The sequence below is a fragment of the Dysidea avara genome, chromosome 5 (assembly GCF_963678975.1).
Source record: "Dysidea avara chromosome 5, odDysAvar1.4, whole genome shotgun sequence".
NCBI classification, from domain to species: Eukaryota; Metazoa; Porifera; class Demospongiae; order Dictyoceratida; family Dysideidae; genus Dysidea; species Dysidea avara.
The window spans coordinates 2,706,284-2,732,202 of record NC_089276.1 but is presented as its reverse complement, the minus strand read 5'-3'; the positions used below and the strand labels follow the sequence as shown (position 1 = coordinate 2,732,202).

The 25,919-nt window shown below is 37.1% G+C and overlaps 1 protein-coding gene across 1 annotated transcript in view; it reads left to right on the top strand.

Moving 5' to 3' along the window:
- The window catches only part of LOC136256512 (basement membrane-specific heparan sulfate proteoglycan core protein-like), a 54,412-nt gene extending 31,395 nt beyond the window's left edge, over nucleotides 1-23,017 (top strand). Inside the window, exons 9-23 of the mRNA XM_066049489.1 lie at nucleotides 173-496; nucleotides 553-879; nucleotides 1,251-1,439; nucleotides 2,312-2,488; nucleotides 7,095-7,430; nucleotides 8,777-9,175; nucleotides 9,238-9,531; nucleotides 9,645-9,908; nucleotides 10,169-10,510; nucleotides 12,989-13,372; nucleotides 13,865-14,161; nucleotides 19,666-19,929; nucleotides 20,366-20,519; nucleotides 22,644-22,774; nucleotides 22,834-23,017. Coding sequence (XP_065905561.1) covers nucleotides 173-496; nucleotides 553-879; nucleotides 1,251-1,439; nucleotides 2,312-2,488; nucleotides 7,095-7,430; nucleotides 8,777-9,175; nucleotides 9,238-9,531; nucleotides 9,645-9,908; nucleotides 10,169-10,510; nucleotides 12,989-13,372; nucleotides 13,865-14,161; nucleotides 19,666-19,929; nucleotides 20,366-20,519; nucleotides 22,644-22,774; nucleotides 22,834-22,859 — 3,908 coding nt within the window. The 3' untranslated portion in view covers nucleotides 22,860-23,017. The remainder of the gene's footprint in view (nucleotides 1-172; nucleotides 497-552; nucleotides 880-1,250; nucleotides 1,440-2,311; nucleotides 2,489-7,094; nucleotides 7,431-8,776; nucleotides 9,176-9,237; nucleotides 9,532-9,644; nucleotides 9,909-10,168; nucleotides 10,511-12,988; nucleotides 13,373-13,864; nucleotides 14,162-19,665; nucleotides 19,930-20,365; nucleotides 20,520-22,643; nucleotides 22,775-22,833) is intronic.
- The last annotated feature ends 2,902 nt before the right edge of the window (nucleotides 23,018-25,919 follow it).

Sequence of the window (25,919 nt, the reverse complement as noted above, 5' to 3'; positions counted from 1 at the left end):
ACCTTAAATCCCTTCAGGTTATGTTGCATCAATTAATTTATTTTTTTACATTATGTAGATGCATTCTAACTTGTAATCATAGAAACAATTTCAGATTACTATTAATGTTACCATTATAATGATGGCATCCTTGCAACATGCTTGTGATTGTAAATACTTTCTGGCTCCCCAGTTCCTCCTCCTATTGTCACTATATCACCATCTGATCCCATACAAGGAGCTATGGTTGGTAGTCCCCAAATGATCCAGTGTACAGTGAGTACAGTTAGTGGAGTGGAGTCCAGTTCAGTAATGATCAGTTGGATGGGACCTGGAGGAGACACTATTACAACTGATAGTAGAGTGACCATCAACCCAACCACTTCTAGTGGTAACACTTACACTAGCAGTATCCAGTTTACCTACCTGATGGAGGGAGATGAGGGTATATACATGTGTAATGTGATGATACTGGAAACTAATGGATCAGCATCAGTTGTACTGGAGACACTTACTAGTGAGTCATACATCTTCTAATAGTATACATGTATTTGTTTACACTTAATACTACAGTACCCACTCCCAGTGTGACTGTCACTGCCCCCAACACTCAAATAGTTGGTCAGTCACTAACACTGGAGTGTAGTGTGACTGCTGTGAGAGGTATCACCAGTAGAGTGGATATTATATGGAGTATATATAGCGATGGTGGAGAAGTTGGAAGGATGGAGGGATTCAGTAGTGTTAGCTCCACAACAGATAACTCAGTAGTGTACACAGGCACTTACAATATCTCACAATTGAGCACAACTGATGATGGTAGAGAGTACCAGTGTGAGGTGGTAATCAACACTAGTCCAATAGTAATGGCTACTGATAATATTACACTGGATGTGATGGGTATGTGGTTGTAAAAGTACACTGAGTTTTTGAGAAGACTATTAATTCAGTAGGTGTGATAATTCTGGTAACAGTGTACATATGCACGAGGTTATGATTATGAGTGGTGTTTATTGTACAGTTTTGATATATAACACAGAGAGAGAAAATCAGTATTTGCTTTATTTATTTTACTAGTGGTTCTGTAATAAAAACAAAGCTTATGTAGATAGCTAGCCTATGATTAGACCATTATACATCCAATGATGATTGAAGGTGATAGTGTTAGTCACTAGAACAGTGTCTGGTGGTAAGGAATAGCAGTGGTCAATTTCATATAAGCATTTTATTCTGTATTGTATGTCTTTATTCTTACATTCTACTTTTGCTAGTCCGATGTCCAAGTCTCACTGCTCCAACTAGTGGAATCATCAGTTGTACACTGGGAGAAGATGATGTTCCAACTGATGGAGACACTTGTAGTTTCACATGTATGACTGGTTATGAATTAACTGGCAGTGACACAAGGACATGTGGGAGTGATGGGATCTGGGGTGGCACTGAGGCTATGTGTATGAGGAGTAAGTACTATAGCAATAAAATAAAAAATGGTAAGAAGAAAATGTCCTGACCACTTGGCAGACTTCTGTAAGCGTTTGAGCGCTAATCGGATGGCTGCAGGTTCAAGGCTGTCCAGGTCCAGTCATGGATTTTTCTTCTTTCTCCTACTTTTCAAACATACTTAGCGAAGTTAATTTAAACATCTTTGACCTTTATAAGGCCTTCTGGTATACAGGCTCTGCCTTTACCAAGTACTTTAATCAATCATAATCATAATAAGGTATTGTTCAATGCAGGCAATATAAACCCTACAAAAATAGAAATACCTAATCCTTTCTTAAATTTCACAAACTTACAATGACTATTGTCAAGCAGGTATTAGGTACATTCTTAATTATGCTTTAATTTATGGATTTATTATTACTGTGCATAAATGTATCTTTACATGCCTACCTTATTTAAAACTGATACTGCAGCAATATCTGTCAACATATATAACCCAAATCTTGCTGCTTCTTTAGTTAGCATTATAGTAACATCACTTACACAAATTGAGCACTGCAGTTGAAAGAAATTATCACCATCAGAGCTGGGAGATATTTTAGATAAAGTAATCTCCGTAATCTACTGTTTGTCAATAGCAGTCAGGTTATGGGTAGCTAAGCTTGTTAGAGGTGTCAAGTAGTTGGATAAGAACTAGTATGTGAAGTCAACTTAATATGTAAAACCGTGCTTACAAGACAGTTCCATGTGACATTACTTCATATTGAGGTAGATAATATTGATTATTGAGATAAAGTGGTTTCACTTATCAAGGCATAGGTTTAGCTATTATTGAATCACTGTTATATTCACAAGGTATAGTGACATTGTAGTGATTTAATTTCTTTAGTTATTTGTCCTGTGCTCACACCTACAAATGGAACAAGTGACTGCTCAGAAAGCATCAGTGGTGTTGGAGACACTTGTACTGTCACATGTGATACTGGCTATGAGTTAGCTGGTGATTCTGTGAGGACTTGTCAAAGTAATCGGACATGGAGTGGTACTGCTGCTGTATGTAGATCAGGTATGAAATAGATGTTAACTTATGGTTTATTAAACAGCACATAATGGTATAGATTCAAGGATCCAGAGGATCCAGTATACCTTTGATCTGATGTACATTCATTTACTTCAGTGTGTCAGTGATAAACTGTATAGTGAAACACTTACCTCAATGGCAACAAAGTGGTTATACTGTATATGTGACTGAATTTGACAAAACCAGGCTTCGACGCACAAAGCTTCGTTAGGAGATATGGCGATTTTAAGTAATCATTGTGTAATAACTTCCCAGTGCCTACAGCTGTGCAAACAAAATTCGCACCAATTATTCATCTATTTACTAGCTATTACTGAGTGGGTGTATAAATTTCTGATGCCCAAAATTTGCCCTGTTTTGGGCAGCTTTCTTCGAGCGGGTAATAATATCACAGGTGGTAATAATAGGGTGGGGGTGGTGGGTGAGCTTAATATAGGAGTATAAAATGAAGTAAGAAGACAAATGGAATCCAGAAGCCTAGTTTGGGCTCTCCTTGGCCCTCCATGGCCCTCAAATCACTCCAAATTGACTGAGAACACTATTGGCGAGCTCTCTGTGAAGTGCCAGCTCACTACACACCATTATCACAAAGCCATGGCCATTTAATGGCACCAATCTCCCACTCGTGGCTTTGACAGGGTCGGAAGAAAGCTGCTACAGAAACCAGACTTGCCAGTCCTGAAGGAAGCACAGTGTGGAATATGATAGTGTATTAGACCAGCAATCCTTTTCTGGTAAAAACGTAAGTTTGATTTTGTGTGTGGGGAAGCCTGGTTATATGAAATCCGGTCACATATGCAGTATAGTCAGGGTTGTAAGCCTTTAAAAAAGGCACTTTTGGATAAAAAGGCATGAAACTTGGCAAAACGTTTGTGTGTATGACAAAGATTATTTTTTGATAGGGAGCCACCTCAGATCTGACCTTTGGTGACCTTTATAGGCAATTCAGTGCTCAAAAACTGTCAGTTTTGTCTCTATTTCATGTTTGTATGATCCAAAATCCACAAACTTGGTGTCAGATTGAAGCATTTGCTCTAAAGAATGAGTTGGTTTTTACAGAAAGTCTATAGCTTATTTTGTTCTAAAGTTACAATGATTTTTGTGGTAAAATATGCCACTATTGTCTCCCACCCACGCACAATTTTGAAATATGTGCAGAAATATATAGGGTAGTTTCAAATATTCTTCAGTGATAGATACTAAACATTAGTGATACTATATATTTGCGAGTTCATAGCAGAAATTTCTGCAATTGCAAACTTTAGTCTACAAAACAGAAGCAATTGTCTTCACTATGACAATTCAATAAAAGTAGAATCCAGAAAGCTTAGTAAAAATGTGTGAATTCATACAGAAACATGCAGCTAAAATTTAGTGGATCAAGAATTTGCAAAATTTACACAAATTGTACCTCATACATAAACCCGCCATTCAAAATAATGACCTGCATGGGCATGTAACCCATGGCAGTCAATTGATCTATCCCTAAGTATCATGCCTATCTAATATGTCAAATTGTTATACAGAATAAGTACACTTTATCTAACAACTTTAAACAGGGTGTAGGACCAGGTGTCCTACAGACCTTCAGCACTTGCGCTATAAAGCCTTAATAAATATACTAATGTCCATTTGGGGTACTTTGAGATAATAAGTCACTCTCTAGAGTTCCTATGGATACATATACATGGAATTGAACATCCTGGCTGCATGGCAGACTCCTGTAAGCGTTTGAGCATTAATCGGATGGCTGCAGGTTTAAGGCTGCCTAGGTCATTCCAGTCATTCCTTTCTCCTTTCTCCACCTTTTCAAGCACAACAAATTTCAACAGGCTGTAGGACCGGGTGTCCTATAGACCTTTAGCACTTGTGACGTAAAGCCTTAATAAAATAAATATGAAGTATTGAAAAAGTAAACCTTCTAGCAACTCAGTATATTAGTGCATATCATACCATATAAGCATTGTTCTTATTATAATTTTTAAAGCTATTACTGTGAAACCTCTCTAATTCAACACCCATATCTAAACCAGAATATCTCTGTAATCTGACGCCGTTTGCTGTACCATTGAAATAAGACTTTGTCTGTTTGATATTTCTTGATAATCCAACATCCCCCACACAGGTTTTTGAGCAAAATAAGGGGTGATACGGTAACTGATATACAATAGGAAAATTCTACACAGGCAACTAAACTAAGTAAAATTGATTTATTGCTCATACATACCATATATCGGTACTGGTCATGGTGCAGGTTTTAAAATCAAAACATTTGTCCAAAATTAAAGTAGTGTGATGACTATTTATGTTGTACACTTTAAAATAAATTGTCTGGAATGTAGTAACTTAGTAGTTTTCTTAATTCTTATTTGTACACTTTACTGAGTAATGTCAATAGGGGTGATCAATATGCGCAGATATTATAATGCTGTTTGATTAGTGCATGGTGTTTATACTGCTATTGTAAAACTACCAATTCCTTTACTATCTTATTGCACCAGGTTAGTAAGCACTGCTTGTACTACCAATTACAACACACCAACATAATGCTTGGTATACTGTATATACAGCTTAAGGATATACATAGAATGGAGAATTGTTACAGGGTGACAACTTAACATATACTACATGCTTAAGTGAACGTTTCACTGTACAATGTACATTCTATGTCTTGAAGTTAACTTTTATAGAAATGTGGTCTCTTAACACAGGTGGTCACTATATGACAGGTTCCACCTTACAGTTGTAAATGATATCACATATCTAACTAATAATTACGTTGGAAATACAAATCTGCACTATGTATAAGTACCATACTGCTTGATGTGTATGGGCGGGAGAAAATAGGGCTACTTTTTGCTCTTACAAATGGCTATAACTTTGCAATAGTAAAAGCTATGGACTTTCTTTAAATGTTAGTGTACTCTTCAGAGCAAGAGCATTAATTTGAAACCAAGTTTGTGAATTTTAAACCATTTATAGGTGAGACAGATGAAAAACGGACCATTTTAAAGCATTAAATTGGGTGTAAAGGTCACCAAAGGTCAAATCTGAGGTGGCTCCCTATCAAAAATAATCTTTATGATGCATACAAATTATGTGGCAAGTTTCATGCTTTTATCCAAAAGTGCACAAAAAAGGTCTTAGCACCCTAGCTAGTAGGTCAGGTACTATTAACAACAGCACAGTAGTACTGTATAGTAGTGATCACGACAATTTTACATTTTCCACTAAAAATCTATCAAAACCAGTCACACTTTTCCTTCACAATGACTATACTGCACTGATAATCAAGCCCAAACAGACACTCAGAAACTCATTTAACAACTGACTATCTGATGCCTTTAGACAAGTAAAAGTCAAAAATTTTATTGCTAACACTACAAGCTTTTTTCAGAGCCTTCCCCAGCAGAGTGGTAAAACTATCAATTTGCTACCAGCATCAAAGTCAATTTGTTAATATTATACATATTCTTTTTACCACATCAAAAGAGTTTTGAGTAAAGTAAAGTAGTGCTACACTGCTCTACCACTTGTTAGGGAAACCCCTGCTTAATTACTTCACTGTTTGATGTTGTTTGCCCAGGGTGCATGTGTCTTTTTACTTACAACAGCAGCTACAATGCACACATCATGAACTTTCCTTGTATGTAATTCTTTCTCCACTAGTACATGGAGTTTTATCTGTGGGTAGCATATCATAATTTCTTGTACCTGTCTATCACTGATACACAGCAAAATTTTCTACTAATACAGACCCCTGTCCATGTCATTGCCCAAAATACTGCCCTGTCTTTTGGGACCAAGTGTCCCAAAACAGACTACTTGGTCCCAAGACGGATTAATAGCTAATAGCACAATATTTGGGCAATGATGGAGTTAATTTAGGCTAGGAAATTTTGCTATGATAATTTCTTTTGCGAGTGGAAGTGTTCTCATAGCTGGTCTTCATTTGTAACAGCAAAATGTATCTCAACATGGCTGCATTGCTTTTAGCAAGGCAAGATTTTTAGATGTGCAATAATGAGTTTATGATGTGTCTGACACCATTCTTTCATTCAATACAATGTACAAGGGTTTAAAAGTCACAAATTGTGTCACAAAAGAATAAATTGATTAGGGATAAGCAAGGAAACCCTGCAGCTATATTTCTTCACTAGCCTCATTGTAGTTCTTTATGGAGTCAAATGCTTCAAAGTGTGGGATAGAAGGTACAGGTATGTCACAACATGTTATCAGCACCTCAATTTAGCAACTGTCACAATGTTTATGAAGGCAAGTGCTTCAAAGTGTGGGATAGAAGTCACACCTGTACTCATAGGATATCTGTTATCAACTTCTCGTCTCCACGACCTCGGGTTGATAACAACAATATCCTACTCGTGATGGAGTGTAAGTATAACGTATACTTCTATCATCAAGCTATATCAACCAGTATAGTCCATCTTCTATTCCCAGTAGAGTAAACATGTTATTATTCTAAACTTCTTTCCTCCCCCCTCCTCAATTCCCCCTAGTGGTGTCTCCTACTGTAGATCTGCCTATGTGCGTAATAACATATTATTATGCATGGACACTGTGTTCACTGCAGGTGCTATCTCAGTCACCATAGTCAGTAATCCAGCTGGTACACCAGTTAGTGGGTCTACTAACACATTTGACTATCCCATATTGAGTAGTATCACTCTGACATGTATGGTGACATCAAGTGATGGGTCAACATTTACAGTGACCAAATACCAGTGGAACACTGGAGGATGTTTTACTAACAATGCTCATAATTCTCCAACATGTTTTCCTACTGATCAGACAACACAAAATGTAACTGGTAATAATTTACTTGCAGAGGATGCCGGTACCATAACTTGTGCTGTAACCATTGATGGTGTTAACTATACCAGTGGACCATTAACACTACGTGTATCAGGTATACAGTATGAGTTAGCATACAATTATTTATGTAGGAGTTGTAATGTTAGGTTGGTTATAGTTTTCTGGCTGTGGATATATTATGTACTATGTACAAACTACAATTACGCCATACAGCGTACACAATAGGGATGATGGCTTGTGTACGCTCTAAGGCTTCTACTAATATATCTGAAAATGTCCAGTTGTCCAGCTGGATGATTAAAATGTGTATTACCAATGCCAATAATGATTTGATAGCTGGTATATAGAAATTCTAGTAAACTTATGTTTTTTGTGTAGCAAAACAACCATGCATAAATGTGACTGAATGTTGGGAAATCAACCTTACAGTCACGCATGAAACAATTAGAATTTTTGAAACTAGCATAGTGCTGTTAATAGCAGAAAACACTTTTCAAATATTTCTAAAATTTATTAATTCAAGGTAAGTATGGTTTATTCTACCCTTAAATGGGTAGGAATTTAACTTATAATGAACTAAATATTTAATGTGTTGAATGCACCCATAAAGATGATTTTTCCAAAATTTGGTCACAAAAAACAATTAAATGTCCAAACGAGTGCTGTCGGTTTTGTTTCATTTGTGACATTCATTGAAGTAAAGGTCAATTGGTAGTTACTAAATTTAATTCTTGCCAGAGTAGATTAATTCTAAGTGCGTGCATGGTATATAGTCTAACACCCTGTTCACACTACCTTATAACCCGCGGCATGGCTCAATCAAAATAAATCGCAGTATGAATCAATGGAGCATTACCAAACCATGTCCAGCACAGCACAACAAGGACAGGTAGGCTGGCACGAGTTGGCCTGGGATAGTGTGAACACATTCCGAGCTGGCCAACTCGGATTAACAATATAACTTGCTTCTGTTGGCTACACAGCAAGTATATTCTATGTTCTAAAACTGCTCTTCAAAATGGCTACAACGTACAGCCATAGTTCTGGTTGACTTTGTAACAGTTACACTTGAAGGACATGTTAATATTCCTGGCGAAAGGAGCACCCACTAGCTTGAGCATGGCAGCTATAACATGGTATGACTTATTTCAGTTGGTTCTATGTTTCTTCATTACAAATCTAGTGCCTTTTTATTAAGCGCCTAAATAATCAAAAGCTCATGCGCTTGTTTTAGCTAATTATTATTCAGCGCTTGCATTTTCAAGCTCATGTCAGATGCAGTAGTGTGAACAAGTACCAACTTGAGTTCAACAATCCGAGTTGAAAACAATCTGGTTAACCTGGGATAGTGAGAACATGGTGTAATATTAGGTGTGAGCTTTGCAATAGTTGACTGTTGTGTCACTTCATTGTCATTATAAAGGGTAACATATTTCGCAGGTATTGCAATGACTGGAGCATCTATTGATGGTCCTAGTATGGATTTAACTGCTGATAATCGGCTTACTGACTACTCATTCATTACTCAACCATTTACACTTGATCATCAAAATGCAATTTTACGTTGCACTACTGGACTGGAACCATCTGGTGCTTTCAATGTTACAATGTTGGGTGGATGGTACTTTAATAGAACTCGTATACCATTTAGAACAAGCTGTGGTGCTTCTGTATTTTCAGCACGTGCAGAAAATGATGTGTTGTTATTTCCAGGCTTGGTCAATTTAGATTTGTGTGGAACATTTACTACTACCGAAGAAGGTGTTTACTCATGTATCATGATGAACAGTGCATTGATAGAACAGACCATGAGGGTGGGTGTGTACTTTAGTGGAAGAAGTAAGTCACTTTATATGTACCCCATCACCTCATTGTTAACCATCTTTCATCTTTCTACACAGCTGCTCCAAAGATAGACCCTCCATTGTCACCTGTAAGGGTTATTATTGAGTCTTCCCTCACGTTGTCCTGTACCTCACGAGGTTCTCCCCCACACACATTCACATGGAGGAAGGATAGTGGTCCAATAGTACAGTCCAACAGTATCACTAAAGTGACTCATACTAGCGCTGGTTCAGTGTTCCGTGCTGACTACTCCATTAATAGTGTTACTACAAGTGATAGTGGAACATATACATGTAATGTGACTAATCCTATTGGAAGTGACAGTGAGACCATCACCGTTGCAATTATTGGTATGCCGGAGTGTGTCATACACGTGATTACACTCCATAAAGATGCATCGACTTATCACCTTTGAAATAATTCCTTGCATGATGTTAATGTGAATGTTTATTTGGTGTTACAGGTCTACCAGAGGTGACAGTGATGCCACCCAGTCAGAGTGTAGCTTTGACACGCACTGCCATGTTCACTACCACTGTGAGTGGTGAGGGAGTGGAGAACTTCATATACCAATGGAGACACAATGGAACAGGCATAGCTGGAGAGAATGAAGATACTTTGATAATATCTAATGTGATGAAAGATGATAGTGGAGATTATGAGTGTATTGTTACTAATGAATATGGAGACACTGGTACATCTAATGCGGCTGTGTTGATGATCACAAGTAAGTCAGATTGGCTTCCTCACTGACTTAGATCGGTATTGCAGTATGAGACTTTCAAAAAATGTTGACTTTAATCATGCCAAACTTTTTCATTTCTGGTATCGCATGCCAGAAAAGGCATTACGTGATGTGGTTAGGTATAATTAACCTTTTGTATAATAGTAAGTATAACATAGCTATTCTATAGGGAAATTATATTTTGTCCAGTTTTTGTATAATTGAAAACCAAATACTTCACAGAATTTTTTTTTAAACTCTAGATCCTATAGAAATCACAGTCACTATTGTCAGTAATCCAGCTGGTACTCCAGTTAGTGGATCTACTAACACATTTAACTATCCCATATTGAGCAGTGTCACTCTGACATGTATGGTGACATCAAGTGATGGGTCACCATTTACAGTGACCAATTACCAGTGGAACACTGGAGGATGTTTTACTAACAATGCTCATAATACTCCAACATGTTTTCCTACTGGTCAGACAACACAAAATGTAACTGGTAATAGTCTACTTGCAGAAGATGCTGGTACCATCACTTGTACTGTAACCATTGGTGGTGTTGACTATACCAGTGGACCATTAACACTTCATATATCAGGTGTGCAGAAAACAGAATTGAGTATTTATGTAGTTATTTATGTAACATTCATGGTCTACATAATTATCATGATGGTTGATTGTGGGATTAGTTTGTTTGTTAGTACAGTAAATATTCAGAGGAGGTCCTTTCATGGAGCTATTTTTAATTACATTAACAGGTCAGTTCTATATTACTGCTTTGATGAATACTAGACTTTGAAACACGTAAGGTGCGATTATACTGTAAATTAAGCCATTAACTGTGAAATCATATCTGCAAAATTTATGGCCATCATGACTCATGGTAGTGAGTTGCACGGCCAGTAAAGCAGAAATGTGCACCACAGACAATAATGACATTGACCACTACACGTGAGGAATGCCTGATGAACATTGTACAAATTCGGTCTGCCTCTAACTCACCAGTCATTTGCGCTATCCCTCTGAACTCTAGACTTTAAACTCATTGTGTCACTAGTAACTACCACACAAACAGTGTAGCAAATCCATGTTGAATGTTTCGAGGTTGAGATTGCCAACATCAAAGGGAAGGTTTCATTGTTGTTGTTTTTTTAATGCATTCTGGTTAGACACAACCGCAGATGTATGCCTTGAATTTCCTTTGTGCATTCCGAACATTGATTGACCTGCCATCACTTCAGTATTTTATCAATCACCTCAAGATTCACATCATTGATTTTGCCATACATCATTACCCTTAGAAGCCAATTACAAAAGCTATATTGTTGTTTTCTACAATACTCACTTTGCATGTATGGCAATGTGTCTTTAAACTGTTCTAAAAGTTTCATTGAGAGTGTTATATACATATGTTTTCGAGAATAGATAATTTGAAATTTGAATTTAGTCGCCCCCATGTAATTTGCTCTCTTATTTCTTCCTCTTTTCACACACTTACAAAAATTGCCATAAAACGCAAATGCCATATCCGATTGCCTTGAAATTTGGCACACAGAAGGGGGTATAAAGGCACATCTTGGTATCAAGTTTGGCTGAAATGCAATAAACAGTGAAGGAGTTATTAGCAACGTAGAAGAATCAGACTTAAAACCACAAAGTCATAACATGAAATCCAACTAGGTGTAGCAAGTGCGAGATAGAGATACCCTAATAGAGCAGTCATCCTAATAGAGCAGTCATCCTGAAGAGATCAGCTAGAAACAAGTAACCCGTATAGAAATCAGCTACAAACAAATTACTCAGTAGAAATATGTGCTGGAACCAAATCACAATGTAGAGAGATCAGTTGGAACACGTCACCCAGTAGAAAGCTCAGCTAGAAACAAGACACCTTGTAGAGAGATGCAGCTACAAACAAATCTCCCTGTAGAAAGATCAGCTGGAAACAAATCACCCTGTAGAGAGATTGGCTATAATAAATCACCCTGTAGAAATATCTGCTGGAAACAAGTCACCATATAGGGAGTTTAGTTAGAAACAAGTCACCCTGAAAAAGAGTTCAACTACAAACAATGAGAGCTTCAGCTACAGTTCAGTTATGCAAATATTACTTACATTTAATTAGCTTTTTTTGTTGTAAAATTGCAAAATTGTACGAACATTTCTTGCACAAAAAATTTTATACAGATCAAACTACTCTAATAGAGCAGTCATTCACGTAAATCATACAAAAATATTTTTACATGAAAATTTTTATCACAAAATAAAGTGAATTATGGTATATGAATCATTCAATTTATTCAGTGTTATGCATACAAATATTTAATCAGACAAACAGCTATACACACAACTGCTTCTTTTGCTCCACAATTCCTGCAGTAAAGAAAACAGAAACAAGTTAAAAGGAAGCACCAAAGCCAGTTTATGGCCGGCTTTGTGGCTTGCAATACAAAAAGAAGTGATACAGTAACTATTGCTTATAATGCTGGTAACTAGTACATATAGTTATGATAACTAAATTTAGTATTCAAGCAAGATACATTATAGTTAGGGACCCATCGATTTTGCCGGCAAAATTTTTGGCATAATGGGTGGGTAAAAGCAATGAACAAAATGCTGGCATAATAGGTGCACTTTTTGTACATAAAAATTGCACAAAAGATCGAGATACTCTAATAGAACAGTCAAATGTGCTAAAATATTGACAATGCATAGCTAATTGTTACAGGAACAACAAGTGACAATTGAGATACCCTAATAAAACAGTCACACATGTTAAGCAATATTAGCTAGCTTCTTGCTTTACATGTTAGAAGTAATTGCTGATCAAGATACTCTAATAGAATAGTCACTTTAAGGTGAAACTGTAGCTTTGCAATTGGAAATATTCAATTAACAAAGATCAGTGCTGAACAAAAGTTTTAATTCTTGAGCAAAATATGGAGCATAATAGGTGAAAAATAAAAGAATTGCTGGAAAGAATAATAGGTGGGGAAAAAAGCAAAATAGACTGGTCCCTAATTATAGTGACTGATATAGTATTAGTTCATCATGATTCTCTCTATGTACATATTAGGTATTGCAGTGTTTAGACCTTTCATGTTCAGGGCTAAAAATCAAATTCCTGACTACTCATTTGTTATTCAACCATTTACGATTAATAATTATGACAATGCAATTTTTCGTTGTGCTACTGGATTGGGGCCTCCTGGTGCTAACACTAATACTGACATGGGTGGATGGTACTTTAATGGAGCTCAAATATCTGTTGGATCAAACTGTGGTGGTGATCATGTATTTGCAGTATTTGAAGAAAGTAACAGACTTTTTCCAGGAGGAATCAGCTTGATTCTGTGTAGAGCATTCACTACTACTGATGAAGGTATTTACTCATGTATCATGATGAACAGTGCAATGATGGCACAAACCATGAGGATTGGTGTGTACTTTAGTAGAAGAAGTGAGTCACTTGTAGGGAAAGGGGAGGGGCACAGACAAGTTCAGATTAAACTGGGGAAAGCCACTCTGAGCAACCAGTGTATTAGCTAGCTACAATCTGTTGTGGTTGATGTATACACATAGCAGCAAACGATCACCTCTCAATAAATGTTTCACTGTTGAAGTTAGCCAATTTTGCCATTAAAGAAGGTTGTGAAGTCTTATAGCTGTTACATAAGCTATTAATGGCTTAAACACATGTCAAACTATAATTTTTAGAGGCACTTACACAAAGGTGCTGGATGACTGTTTAATTTTGGTTTCAGATGTATTTGTAGTAAAGGGAGGTGATATGTCTGCCTTTCAAACTAAAATTATTCATTATGCAAGTAATTCTTGAACAATAAACTAATTATGGCCATCAAAGTGATATAGCTAGCTCTTCCTAAAATATGCCCATGTTGAATCCGTCAATTATATATCCCCTCACCTCATCTTTAATTTCTCTACACAGCTGCTCCAATGATAGACCCTCCATCATCATCTACTGTAACAGTTGTTGTTGGTTCTCCCCTCACATTGTCCTGTATCTCACAAGGTTCTCCACCAGACACATTCACATGGAGGAAGGATAGTGGTCCAATAGTACAGTCCACTAGTATCACTACAGTGACTCATACTAATACTAGTGCAGTGTTCCGTGCTAACTACTCCATTAATAGTGTTACTAAAATTCACATTGGATTATACACATGTACTGTGGCTAACCCTATTGGAAGTGATACTGAGACCATCACTGTTGATGTTACTGGTAAGTATCTGTAGTGGTGAGTAAGTGAGTAAGGAAGATGTTTCTTGTTTTCTCTTCAGGTACACATTAACCTGAATTTGCAATTTTGTTTTAATAGTAATAATACCACACCCTGTATTTGGTACATATGTTTTTACCTACCTACACAATTTGCTCAAATTCATCCTGCTGTCCTAGCATTTTGTGCTTAGCTAGTATCCCAAATTATCATTCTTACTACAGTAAGGAAATTTTAATTATGGTATTGGAGCTTAAAAACAGCGCCAGTACCATTACATTGCTAAGTCTACAGAGGCTGTAACATGACCATTAAAAAGCATAGCCAGGTGTTGATTTGTGATAATGTGATATGGCTTGCCTCTGACTTGTTAGTACAAAGGAATGTGGAAATACATGTAACATGAGTATAAAAGTGTGTGTAAGTATAGCATGAATGTATACAGCAGGCCTACCAATGGTTGCATGCAAATGTGGCTACCTGTATGCAGCAACAGATGTACGTACACGCGCATTAGTGAGCATTACGTGAGTCTGCAAATAGCAACAGCCATCACTATACACTGTATGCAGCAATTTTTTGTGCAGGCATGTAACAGAACATAAGCGCATAAGCAGCAGGAACAGTTGTATTCGGAGTTTGAATACAGCAAAGTACTATACATACAGACATTGCTAAACAGGGGTAACCTTACAACTGGAGCTAAAGAGGTTACATGCATAGTATATAAGCCTGCAATGATTTTAGACATTGGTTATGGCTTTATACCACTGATCGCATGAATGCACATAGAAATATAGCAGTTTTTATTGTATGCAGACGCTTTTCAAGTTTAAAGTCAAAGAGTACTCTTGTGCACACAAACACCATGCACTGATGAAGGAAAGTGGAGCTGAGGACTGGAGGTATGTACCACAAAACAAACTGGGGTTAACAAGTAAGCAGCAATTTATGTGCACAAGAACAGGGGCAGAGAAATAGGAGGGTACGGGAGACAACTGCCCCATCCCCCCACTTTTACAAGCGAAGGGGTAATGCCCCCTCACTTTTCCAATGCCCAGTTGTTAAAGTAAAACAATTGTTGTAGTCACTAGCCAACTTACTTTGCCTTGATTTACTAGAATTTGTGCTAAAGGTTGTGTAAGAATGGAACACTGCATGAATCAGTGCTGGGAATGCACGAGATTGAAATACTCTAATAGAACAGTCACCTAACTATCATATAAGTTGGTTCTGCTATGCAATTAATTCAATCCGTTCCATTAACACGTTATATCTACAGTGTATATGTAATCAAGAGCATGAGTCTGTCTGAAATGCCTTCATTTACTACTGTATCTACAGTATCTTAATGATGGTCATTGTTATAATATTATAGGAGTATAGTGCATGTACCACTGAAAATACTCTCAGATTCAATCTCAAAGCATTCAAATCTCAAAATTTTCCTGTGAGGACACGCCCCCAGATCCCCCTAGTATTGGCAAGCTTTGCATGTTGGTATGCTTCAGCAACTTTAATTTGTACAGTAAATGATTTTAAAACACTTTGCAACTTACAGCAACCCCACATGACTTCCCCCACTTTTGCGTACTGTTCTCCACCCCTGCACAAGAACAAGTGCAGCACATCCATAGCAAAAACTACCTTAAGTATTTAACTACATAAGAAGAATGTAAATAGGTTACAGAGATGGGATGCACAACCTTGGTATGAATATATGCACTTCCTACCTGCATGCAGCAACCAATGAACGTGCGTATGCATGAGCATGTGTCGCGCAGGACTGAAACCTGTTAAACCAGTTTGACAATTACATAATGCTTGACACCATTTCAACATTCCTGCACGCGCTTAGGTCATAGCACACCCTTAGATCATCGCTTGCACCTAGGTCACAGCAATCATGTGCAAGTTCTTATATTCCTACATCTGCAGCATGCATGTTGACCGAAGCAATAAATTACATTTATTGTCACTTCAGTTTTCAATACTTGTTTGTTGGGGAATTTCAGGTGCAAAATTAATTTCATGGAATGCCTGGTGGTTTCAAGATAACTTAATTTAAGAATGATTTAATAATCTTGTGGTATATACCAACAATAAACAGTTCAGTCTCTCTTCCTCAATTAGCTCTTCTTGTAGAATTCAGCTATCAATATAAAACTTCTTGTAGAGTTCAACAGCAACCTTTACAGAGTCTTTTAGCAGAGAGAAAAGGTGTTATAGTACTGTGCTATTTATACTATGACAAAAGGTAACCTTCGAAAAGGGCAGCACTGGAAAATAAATCTGAATAACAAACAATGACTTCTGAAATAATAAACAGTGACTAAGAAACAATAAACAGTAATTTGTCATTTATTACAGTAGACTAAACCTTTTCTACACCTGGTACCAATCTTTCTTTTAATGCAATACCTCAGTAGTCCTATATGTTATAAAAAAGTGAACTAACAAATGGAAGGAAATCAAAGATCAAAGAAAATTAATAGTAATGAAACAAAAGAATAGCTAAAAAGTTGTGAAACAAGAGAGGTTGTCTATACCTGCAGATTAATGGACCTAATTCAGTCATGGTTATACACTGAAATATACAGTAGGGATTGAATTCCCATTAGTATATATCTGTGGGGTTTTGGTGGATTATAGTAGCAGGACACAATTATAATTGTTTGGCTGTGATAAATATTACACAAGCAATTAATACACCAGAATACATGCAGTAGCTGTTATCATTAGAAGTAGTAGGAAAGATTATGAATTTTAGGGATCAAAGAATAAAGTAGTGAAACAAAGGAATAGCTAAAAAGTTGTGAAACAAAATAGGTTGTCTGTATGGGAATAGCTTGAAAATTGGTGTGTACACATGTATACAGTAAGCTTAACATCGTAGCAGTGCCTTGTCATACAGTACAATAGTATCATACAGTACGATAGTAACTGTATAGTAGGGACCACAAAGGAGTAAGCGTGGCCCACGAAATAATATCACCCAAAAACCAGCCTCAATTTTCCCAGACGACGATGAGGCAGTATTGGTTAGGTAAAACTAAGCCCAAACAAAATTTCAGATCGACCCGAAACGCTTTCAACAAGTTGCTACGGAATTTTTAAAATTATTTATTTAACGGAATTTTCTACTGACTGACTAAGTAACTGACTGGTGCCTCCAGACAAGCGTAACTCGATAACGGCTAAGGCTACGGGCTTGATTTTTTCACTGTTCGATGCCGCTTTGGCCCAAGAGGTGCCTTTTGGCATACCGCAGTACGTACAATGCATTCTTCATGGACTTACAGTGTCCTCCTTTGTGTCCCATTCATCTTTGCTGACAGCAAAAAAAGGGTCGATTTGGCGATAGCACGTGATGGCTTCCCTTCATAACGGAAATCGTCCGTTATTTGTCATAGCAGCTATTTTGATAGCAGAGGTGCTTTTCAAACAGCTCTTGATTCGTACTGCTGTGTAACGGGTTGAAAATAGCCGACAACGAAGCGTAATGGATGCTTCACTTTTCAAACGACAATTGATATAACTGGGGCACGCGGCACCATTTCTTCTTTCGGTAGGCATGGATTTCAGAGGCGCTTTTTGATTAGACGTGCTGTGTAACATAGCTGACAACAAAGCGTAATGGATGCTTCACTTTTCAGATGATAATTGGGGTACGCGGTGCCATGCGGTGTGTGTGGGTTCACCAGTCATAATAATTTATTTACAAAAAAAGCTAACAAACAAGTATGCAGAAAAATTTGGAATTTTCAACTAGAGTAGGGACCATAACACATCGATAAAAAGTATTGAAACAAGCCAGAGTAGTGGACGATATTAAATCACAGTAAAACAATAAGAAGTGTCATATCCCTACTGTGCATTTCCATTGTGGTATCTTGTGCACAGTAGGGATATAACACTTGTTGTTTTACTGTGATTTAATATCGTCCACTACTCCGGCTTGTTTCAATACTTTTTATCGATGTGTTATGGTCCCTACTCTAGTTGAAAATTCCAAAATTTTCTGTGTACTTGTCTGTATAGTAGGGACCACAAAGGAGTAGATGTGGCCCATGAAATAACATCACCCACAAACCAGCCTCAACTTTCCCTGACGACAATGAGGCAGTATTGGTGAGATGAAACTAAGCCCAAACAAGCTTTCAGATCGACCCAAAATGCTTTCAACAAGTTGCTATGGAATTTTAAAAAACTTTTATTCAATGGAATTTTCTACTGACTGACTGAGTAAGTAACTGACTGATGCCTTCAGACAAGCATAACTTGATAACGGCTAAGGCTATGGGCTTGATTTTTCACTGTTCAATGTCACTTCGACCTGACAGGTGCCTTTTGGCATACTGCAGTACATACAATGCATTCTTCATGGACTTACCAATGTCCTCCTTTGTGTCCCATTTATCTTTGCTGACAGGGAAAGGTGTCGATTTAGCGGTAGCATGTGATGGCTTCCCTTTGAAATGGAAATCATCCACATTTTTCGTAGTGGCTGTTTTGATTGCAGAGGTAGTTCTTGATTTGTATTGCTGTGAAACGGGTTGAACATAGCCAACAGCAAAGCGCAATGGATACTTCACTTTTCAGACAACAATTAATAAAATTGGGGCACACGGCATCATTTCTTTTGGTGTACGTAGATTGTAGAGGTGCTTTTCGAACAGTTCTTGATTTGAAATGCTGTGTAACAGGTTGAATATAGCTGACAACGAAGCATAATAGATACTTCACTTTTCAGACAGTGATTAATATTGCTATGGCGCACGTCACCATTTCATATGCAGTATGCATGGGGTTCACCAGTCATAATAAAATTATTTACAAAAATAGTTAACAAACAAGTACACGAAAAAATTTGGAATTTTCAACTAGAGTAGGGACCATAGCACATTGATAAAAAGTACTGGAACAAGTTGGAATAGTCCATGATATTAAATCACTGTAAAACAATAAGAAGTGTTATATCCCTACTGTGCTCAAGATACCATAACAGAAATGCACAGTAGGGATATAACACTTCTTGTTGTTTTACTGTGATTTAATATCATGGACTATTCCAACTTGTTTCAGTACTTTTTAGCGATGTGCTATGGTCTCTACTCTAGTTGAAAATTCCATTTTTTTGTGTACTTGTATAGTTAAAAAAACAATGGGGGTGCAGCCACAGAATTATAAAGCAAAAACTAAACAAGTGTATGCTTGTGGGATTGAGATACTCTAATAGAGCAGTCACTATGGGATAAAAAGTGCGCAAGAAATGAACAGGGTTCGAACCAGGGACATCCTATGCCTAACATTCACATACTTATAACCACTGAACTACCACTTTTTTTGGCTGTTTACCTCACTTAATTATTTTTTAATGAATATTCTGCTTTAGTTATTGGTATGAAAATGCTTTCTTCTTATACTCACGGTGTGGCTTGTTGCTGGCTCTCTTAGCCACACAACACACCACTGTGTGTCTATATACTTCATTGGTACAATGTAGGTCTACCAGAGGTAACAGTGATGCCATCGCGTCAGAGTGTAGAGGTGACACACACTGCCATGTTCACTACCACAGTGAGTGGTGTAGGAGTGGAGAACTTTGTGTACCAGTGGAGGCACAATGGAGCAATCATTAGTGGAGAGTCTGGACACACTCTGATGATTGTTAACTTACTGCAGAGTGATAGTGGAGACTATGAGTGTATTGTTACTAATGAGTATGGAGATAGTGATACATCTAATGTAGTTGTATTGATGGTCACCAGTGAGTTGTCTGTGTGAATGCAACCCAATTCTGGAATGCATGTACCGTATTGCCTTGAATTATGGCTGGTCCCAATAAACATCCAGTTTCCTTGGGTGTATAGAGTTAATCAACAGAAAGAAGCACAAAATAGTGCTTATATAATGAAGACAATTCTTTACAGTTCCACACATGACAAATTAACAGTACACCAAAAAGTGTTTATTTTAAATCCTTTTTAAACTTGATTCTATATCATAAGTTGAGAAATATACCAAGCAGAGTACAACTAAAAGTTTGACGTTAATCAATTCCAAGAAAAATCTGATGTATGATCACTGCATGGTCTCATTTCATGGCTAGGTAATAAACACCTGAGGCATAATTCAACAGCTAGGGTACATGTGGGTATAAAGTTGTCATACATACGTATTAAGTCGCTGTCAAATTTTTTCAGATTCTAGTACAACTTCTACTTCTGATGGTAGTGGCAGTGGATTAGCAGTAAATATTACTCTTGGAATAATAATTCTACTTTTAGCAACTGCACTAATTGTTACCATTGGGATAGTAGTTTGTTCTCTGAGGAAGGTGAAAAAAGTGAAAATGCAGTGAGTTAAGTCTGAAATGATTTACTATGTGCTTTGTTGTGATTAGGCATGGTTGAGAAATATGCTATTATATGCATGTACTATAAATAAGGCAAAATACTTTCATATAGCCACAAACCTTTTCTCAGAGGCGGATCCAGGACCTGGCAAGGGGAGGGGCACAAACAGGCCAAGTTGTAGGTGGTTGGGAAGACCCAGATTCTCTTGTTTAGTAGCTGCATTTTTAAGCAGCAAATAATACACCTCTTAGTAGTCTCTCACTGTTGATTTGAACTATTTTGGCCTTTGCAGATGGTTGTGAAGTCTTTAAAAAGCTATTTAAAGGGCTCTGAATGTCTTAAACAACAGCAACACAATAATTGTTTTTAGAGGCGCTTAGTATGCATGAAGGTGCTGGTTTACAATTTCATAGTTAGTTTTACTTTGGTTCACTTTGTTTTCAGGTGAATTTGTAGCAAATGATAGATATTTTCGTGAATTTTATAAGCTGATCTTGGCCTGACTTAAAGTGCAGTATTTAATCAGAAGTATATGGCTCCTCCACAAGGTGAGGGGGGGGAGGGGGGGGCATTTGCCCCAAATGCCCCATCCTGGATCCGCCATTGTTTCTGTTGTTGCCTAGAGTTGTTACGGGGGTCTTGATGAGGGCATATAAAATAGTACGGTATAAAAATTCTTGTATCACAACAACTGTGCTGTGATCTTTGCTGCCAGCTCCATTTCTAATGTATACACAATATGGAAACACAAATGTGTAGTAAATAATTTATCCATCTCAACTATTGTCGCAGGCCATGGAGATAATCGCAGACTCTAGTTTGCACTTGTGGGCAAGTTTATATACAACACGGGCAGTTTGCAAAATCCATCCTTCACTATGTTTATTAGTTTTGGCCATTAAACTCCTGTATACAATAATATAATAATATTATTAGCTTGTACAGTGTTGAACTTGATGGCTATAGCACAGTAGGATTAATTTTATATGAACAGTATAATGGGATAACTTTGCTAACAATGATATAGCTCATAACAGGGCAGCTCTCTTAGCATAACATTGAGGGTAACAGATGAATAAAGAGCTTCAAGATAAAATAATCATACAATCATACAGTACAGTAGTACTGTATATTAGCGATCATACAGTTTTAGGCTTTCTTGCCAAAAATATCACCCTAAAACCAACCTCAAATTTCCTTCATAACAGCTTGGCAGTATTTGTTAGGCATAGCCAAGCTCAAAAATGCCTTCTGAGTGACCCCAAACCCTTCCAACAAGTTTCTACGGAATTTAAAAAAATCATATTTAACTGAATTTTCTACTGACTAACCAACTAACTAACTGATTCCTTCAGCCAAGCATAACTCAACAATGGATAAGGCTACGGGCTTGATTTTCTCACTGTTCAACGTTGCTTCATCCTGAGACATGCCTTTTCACCAGCTGCAGTACGTAAAATGCACATATCTTTGTCCTCCAGTTCTTTTTGCTGACAACGCAAGGTGTCAATTTTCTGATAGCGCAATATGGCTTCCCTCTGGCTGTGCCATGCTTTTTACCCACATTTTCCGTAGCAACTGGATTCATTGCAGAGATGTTACTTGTACTGTTCTTCGTTTGTAACGCTTTGTAACAAGCGGAGGATAGCTACAAATGAAGCATAATGGCCACCTCACTTTTCAGTGCATAATAGATTATTGGGATGTGCGTTCAGATGCAAAATATTTTATGGAATTCCTGGCGCCATTCTTTCTTTTAATGTGGTACACGTGGATTCAGTAGTCATAATTGTATTATAAAAAGTAAACAAACAAGTAGAAGGAAAATTTTAAGCTGGATTAGGGATCAAAGAACAAAAAAGCAGGGAAACAAGGGAACAGCTAAAAAGTTGTGAACCAAGGGAGGTTGCCTATACCTGCAGATATACAAGAAATTCCTAATTTTTCGTACTACTTGTATACAGTAAGCACAGTAGTTTATAGCGTTCACATTAAATTTCACTTAGCAGGTTATTATTCACTAATAGCAATACAAGGTACAGTATGCATAGGAAGTAGTATACAACTATCTGCAGCTTGTGATAAAGTAGTGTTTAATGATATTGTACATTCCCTGCACAAACAGGTATAAGATTTCACAAACACAGACATGTGCAGAATATGTTGAAGTGAACAGGTTATCCAGGATTGCTGAGGGTAGTACTAAGCAATGCAAGGAATATGAAGAAGCACAGTATGCTGTTATCGGTGGTGAAGGTACAAACAATAACACTTACAGCACTGCTGTTGCTATGAGAAATAACCCAACCTTTCAGGCTCGCCTAAACAACTCCAACCCTGACAGTATGTATGTATAAGAACTGTGTGGACATGAATTGCTGTTAACGTTTAAAGGTCTTTTTAAAAGTATGTATTGCAGCTTTAAGATTGTGTAATTTTGTATTGTACATATAATCATATTATAGCATGTATTGTGTTTTTGCATTAAGAAAAGAATAAGTAAACTTGTCAAATAAACATGTGTCATCTTCCTAGAATTATTACTGGGGCACAACAGTTTTACAAGAACTCTCATGTATTACAGTTGTATATGAATTATGCAACATTAAAAATTAAACTGACAACTACATGCAATGGTAATGTTATCCACTAAGTCAACAATTCAATATGATAGTTAAAGAGAAATGTTCCTTGCCTTTCTAATTTTTTTCTGTACTATGCCTTAAATTGATACAATTATTTCATATTGAACATAGGTCATGTCACATTTCTTCTTAGCCACATGTTTCCTGTACACAGAAAGGCCCAAGTGCAAAGTGCTAATAACTATCATACACTATGATAGTAGTGTATAGTAGGGACCACAAAGGAGTAGGCGTGGCCCATGAAATAATATCACCAAAAAAAAAACAGCCTCAATTTTCCCTAACGACGATCAGGCAGTATTGGTTAGGTGAAACTAAGCCCAAGCAAGCTTCCAGATCAACCCGAAACGCTTTCAAAAAGTTGCTATGGAATTTTAAAAATTGATAATTTATTTAATGGAATTTTCTACTGACTGAGTAAGTAACTGACTGACTGACTGACTGATGCCTTCAGACAAGCGTAACTCGATAACGGCTAAGGCTACGGGCTTGATTTTTTCGCTGTTCAACGTCGTTTCGTCCCGACAGGTGCCTTTTGGCATACCGCAGAACGTACAATGCATTCTTCATGGACTTATCAGTGTCCTCCTTTGTGTCCCATTCATCTTTGCTGACAGCGAAAAGTGTCGATTTGGCGATAGCACATGATTCCCTTTGCCTAACAGAAATCGTCCGTATTTTTCATAGCGGCTATTTTGATAACAGAGGTGCTTGTCAAACAGTTCTTGATTCGTACTGTTGTGTAATGGGTTTAACATAGCTGACAATGAAGCGTAATCGCAGTTACCTGAAACCTCAACTAGATTTCATCCTCTATCGATCCAGCCAGTTGTATCTACTATTAATTCATATCGCTTCTTTTTTTGTAAAAAGCCTTTTACTTTGGAACACCATACCGCATTCCATCCTACAGATTAAGAAGTCAAATCTATTCTGTGTTGCTCTTCGCCGATTTCTATTCAAATAACTTTCTCTTTTTTGTCCTGTTGTGTATTGCTCTGTTATTAGCTATCTGTCTCGTCTTAGTTATTGTATTCGTGTGCATTTAATGTTAATGTATGTATGTTTAATTGTGGGAAGTACATTTGCAGGCTTGTCCTTCTGTACGACCCTGTCATTTTGACAAAATTGATAATAAAAATAAATAATAATAATAGTAATGGATACTTCACTTTTCAAACCGACGATAATTGGTATAACTGGGGCGCGCGGCACCATTTCTTCCAGAATACGTCTCAGTGTGCAGAGGTGCTTTTTGAACAGTTCTTGATTCAAAAAATGCTGCGGAACAGGTTGAACATAGCTGACAACGAAGCGTAATGGATACTTCACTTTTCAGACGATAATTGGGGCACGCGGCACCATTTCAGACGTGGGTTCACCAGTCATAATAATTATTTACAAAAAAAGTTAACAAATAATTACACACAAAATTTTGGAATTTTCAACTAGAGTAGGGACCATAGCACATCGATAAAAAGTACTGAAACAAGCTGGAGTAGTGCACGATATTAAATCATAGTAAAACAACAAGAAGTGCTATATCCCTACTGTGCTCAAGATACCATGTATATTGGAAATACACAGTAGGGATAACACTTCTTATCGTTTTACTGTGATTTAATATCATGCACTACTCCAACTTGTTTCAGTACTTTTTATCAATTGCTATGGTCCCTACTCTAGTTGAAAATTTCAATTTTTTCTGTGTACTTGTTACTATATAAGACATCACTTTCATGCTACTTGCATCTACTGCATAAAGTTTTAAATTGTAAACCACTGTTTGCTTTGTATCTAATAGAAGAACTGTCATGATCACTTATATTTATGTACTCTACTGGAGAAGTCACTTGTTTTTTTTTATTTTTAATACTTTACAGTGTCCAGCACTAAAAGTCTGACAGCAACTTGTTCTGCATTGGCTGCATAAACATTTTGTTAGAGCAGTCACTTACTTATAGGGCTGCGTGAGCCAATTAACAAAACAGTCAGATGTTCGTGTGTCCTTATAAATCTGCATAAAGATCGTTCCATGTTTTTGCATAAACTACTCTAGTAGAATAGTCACATATTTCTAAATTAAATAAAAAGCCTTTCAACACATTACTCTAATAGGGGATTCACTTTAATTTTGTAAGTGTTTAGTGCAGTCAATTATATTTATTTAAAAACATTACAGTGCTGTTGGAGCAGCACTGATGGTCCACTGGTATCGTGTACCAGTGGCCAGAAATCACACTTATTAAGGTTACGGGATACTGTAAACCCCACATGTACACTATCAATCATTTTTCATGATTAGGGGTTGATTTTTCTTAATGCATTGTTATCAAATATTTATGCATTCTTGACTTCTCATTAATTGACATGGAATTCAAATGTTGTTATGGAAACATGAGTTGTCCCCATGCCAATCAGTGAAAACTATGAACCAAAAATCAGACCTATGAAGAAACATGAGAACTTACTAACAATTCTAAGATTTGAAGAACATCACTTGTGAGGGACTGACAAGAGGATTTGAGAATAATGTGTATAGTTGCTGAAATATGACTACAATATGGCCTAAAGCAAGACACTGTGGTCACAAAATTAATTTTTTAATTGATATCACAAGCACTAGAAACATTGTTTCTAACAAATGGCTCTGTCAGGACCTAGACAAGAAGCCAAACTAGTAGTCTGTTTATACAAAATGTTAACAACTAGTTTGACAGTCCTGATTTTTGGTTCAGGAAAATATCGCCGTTAGT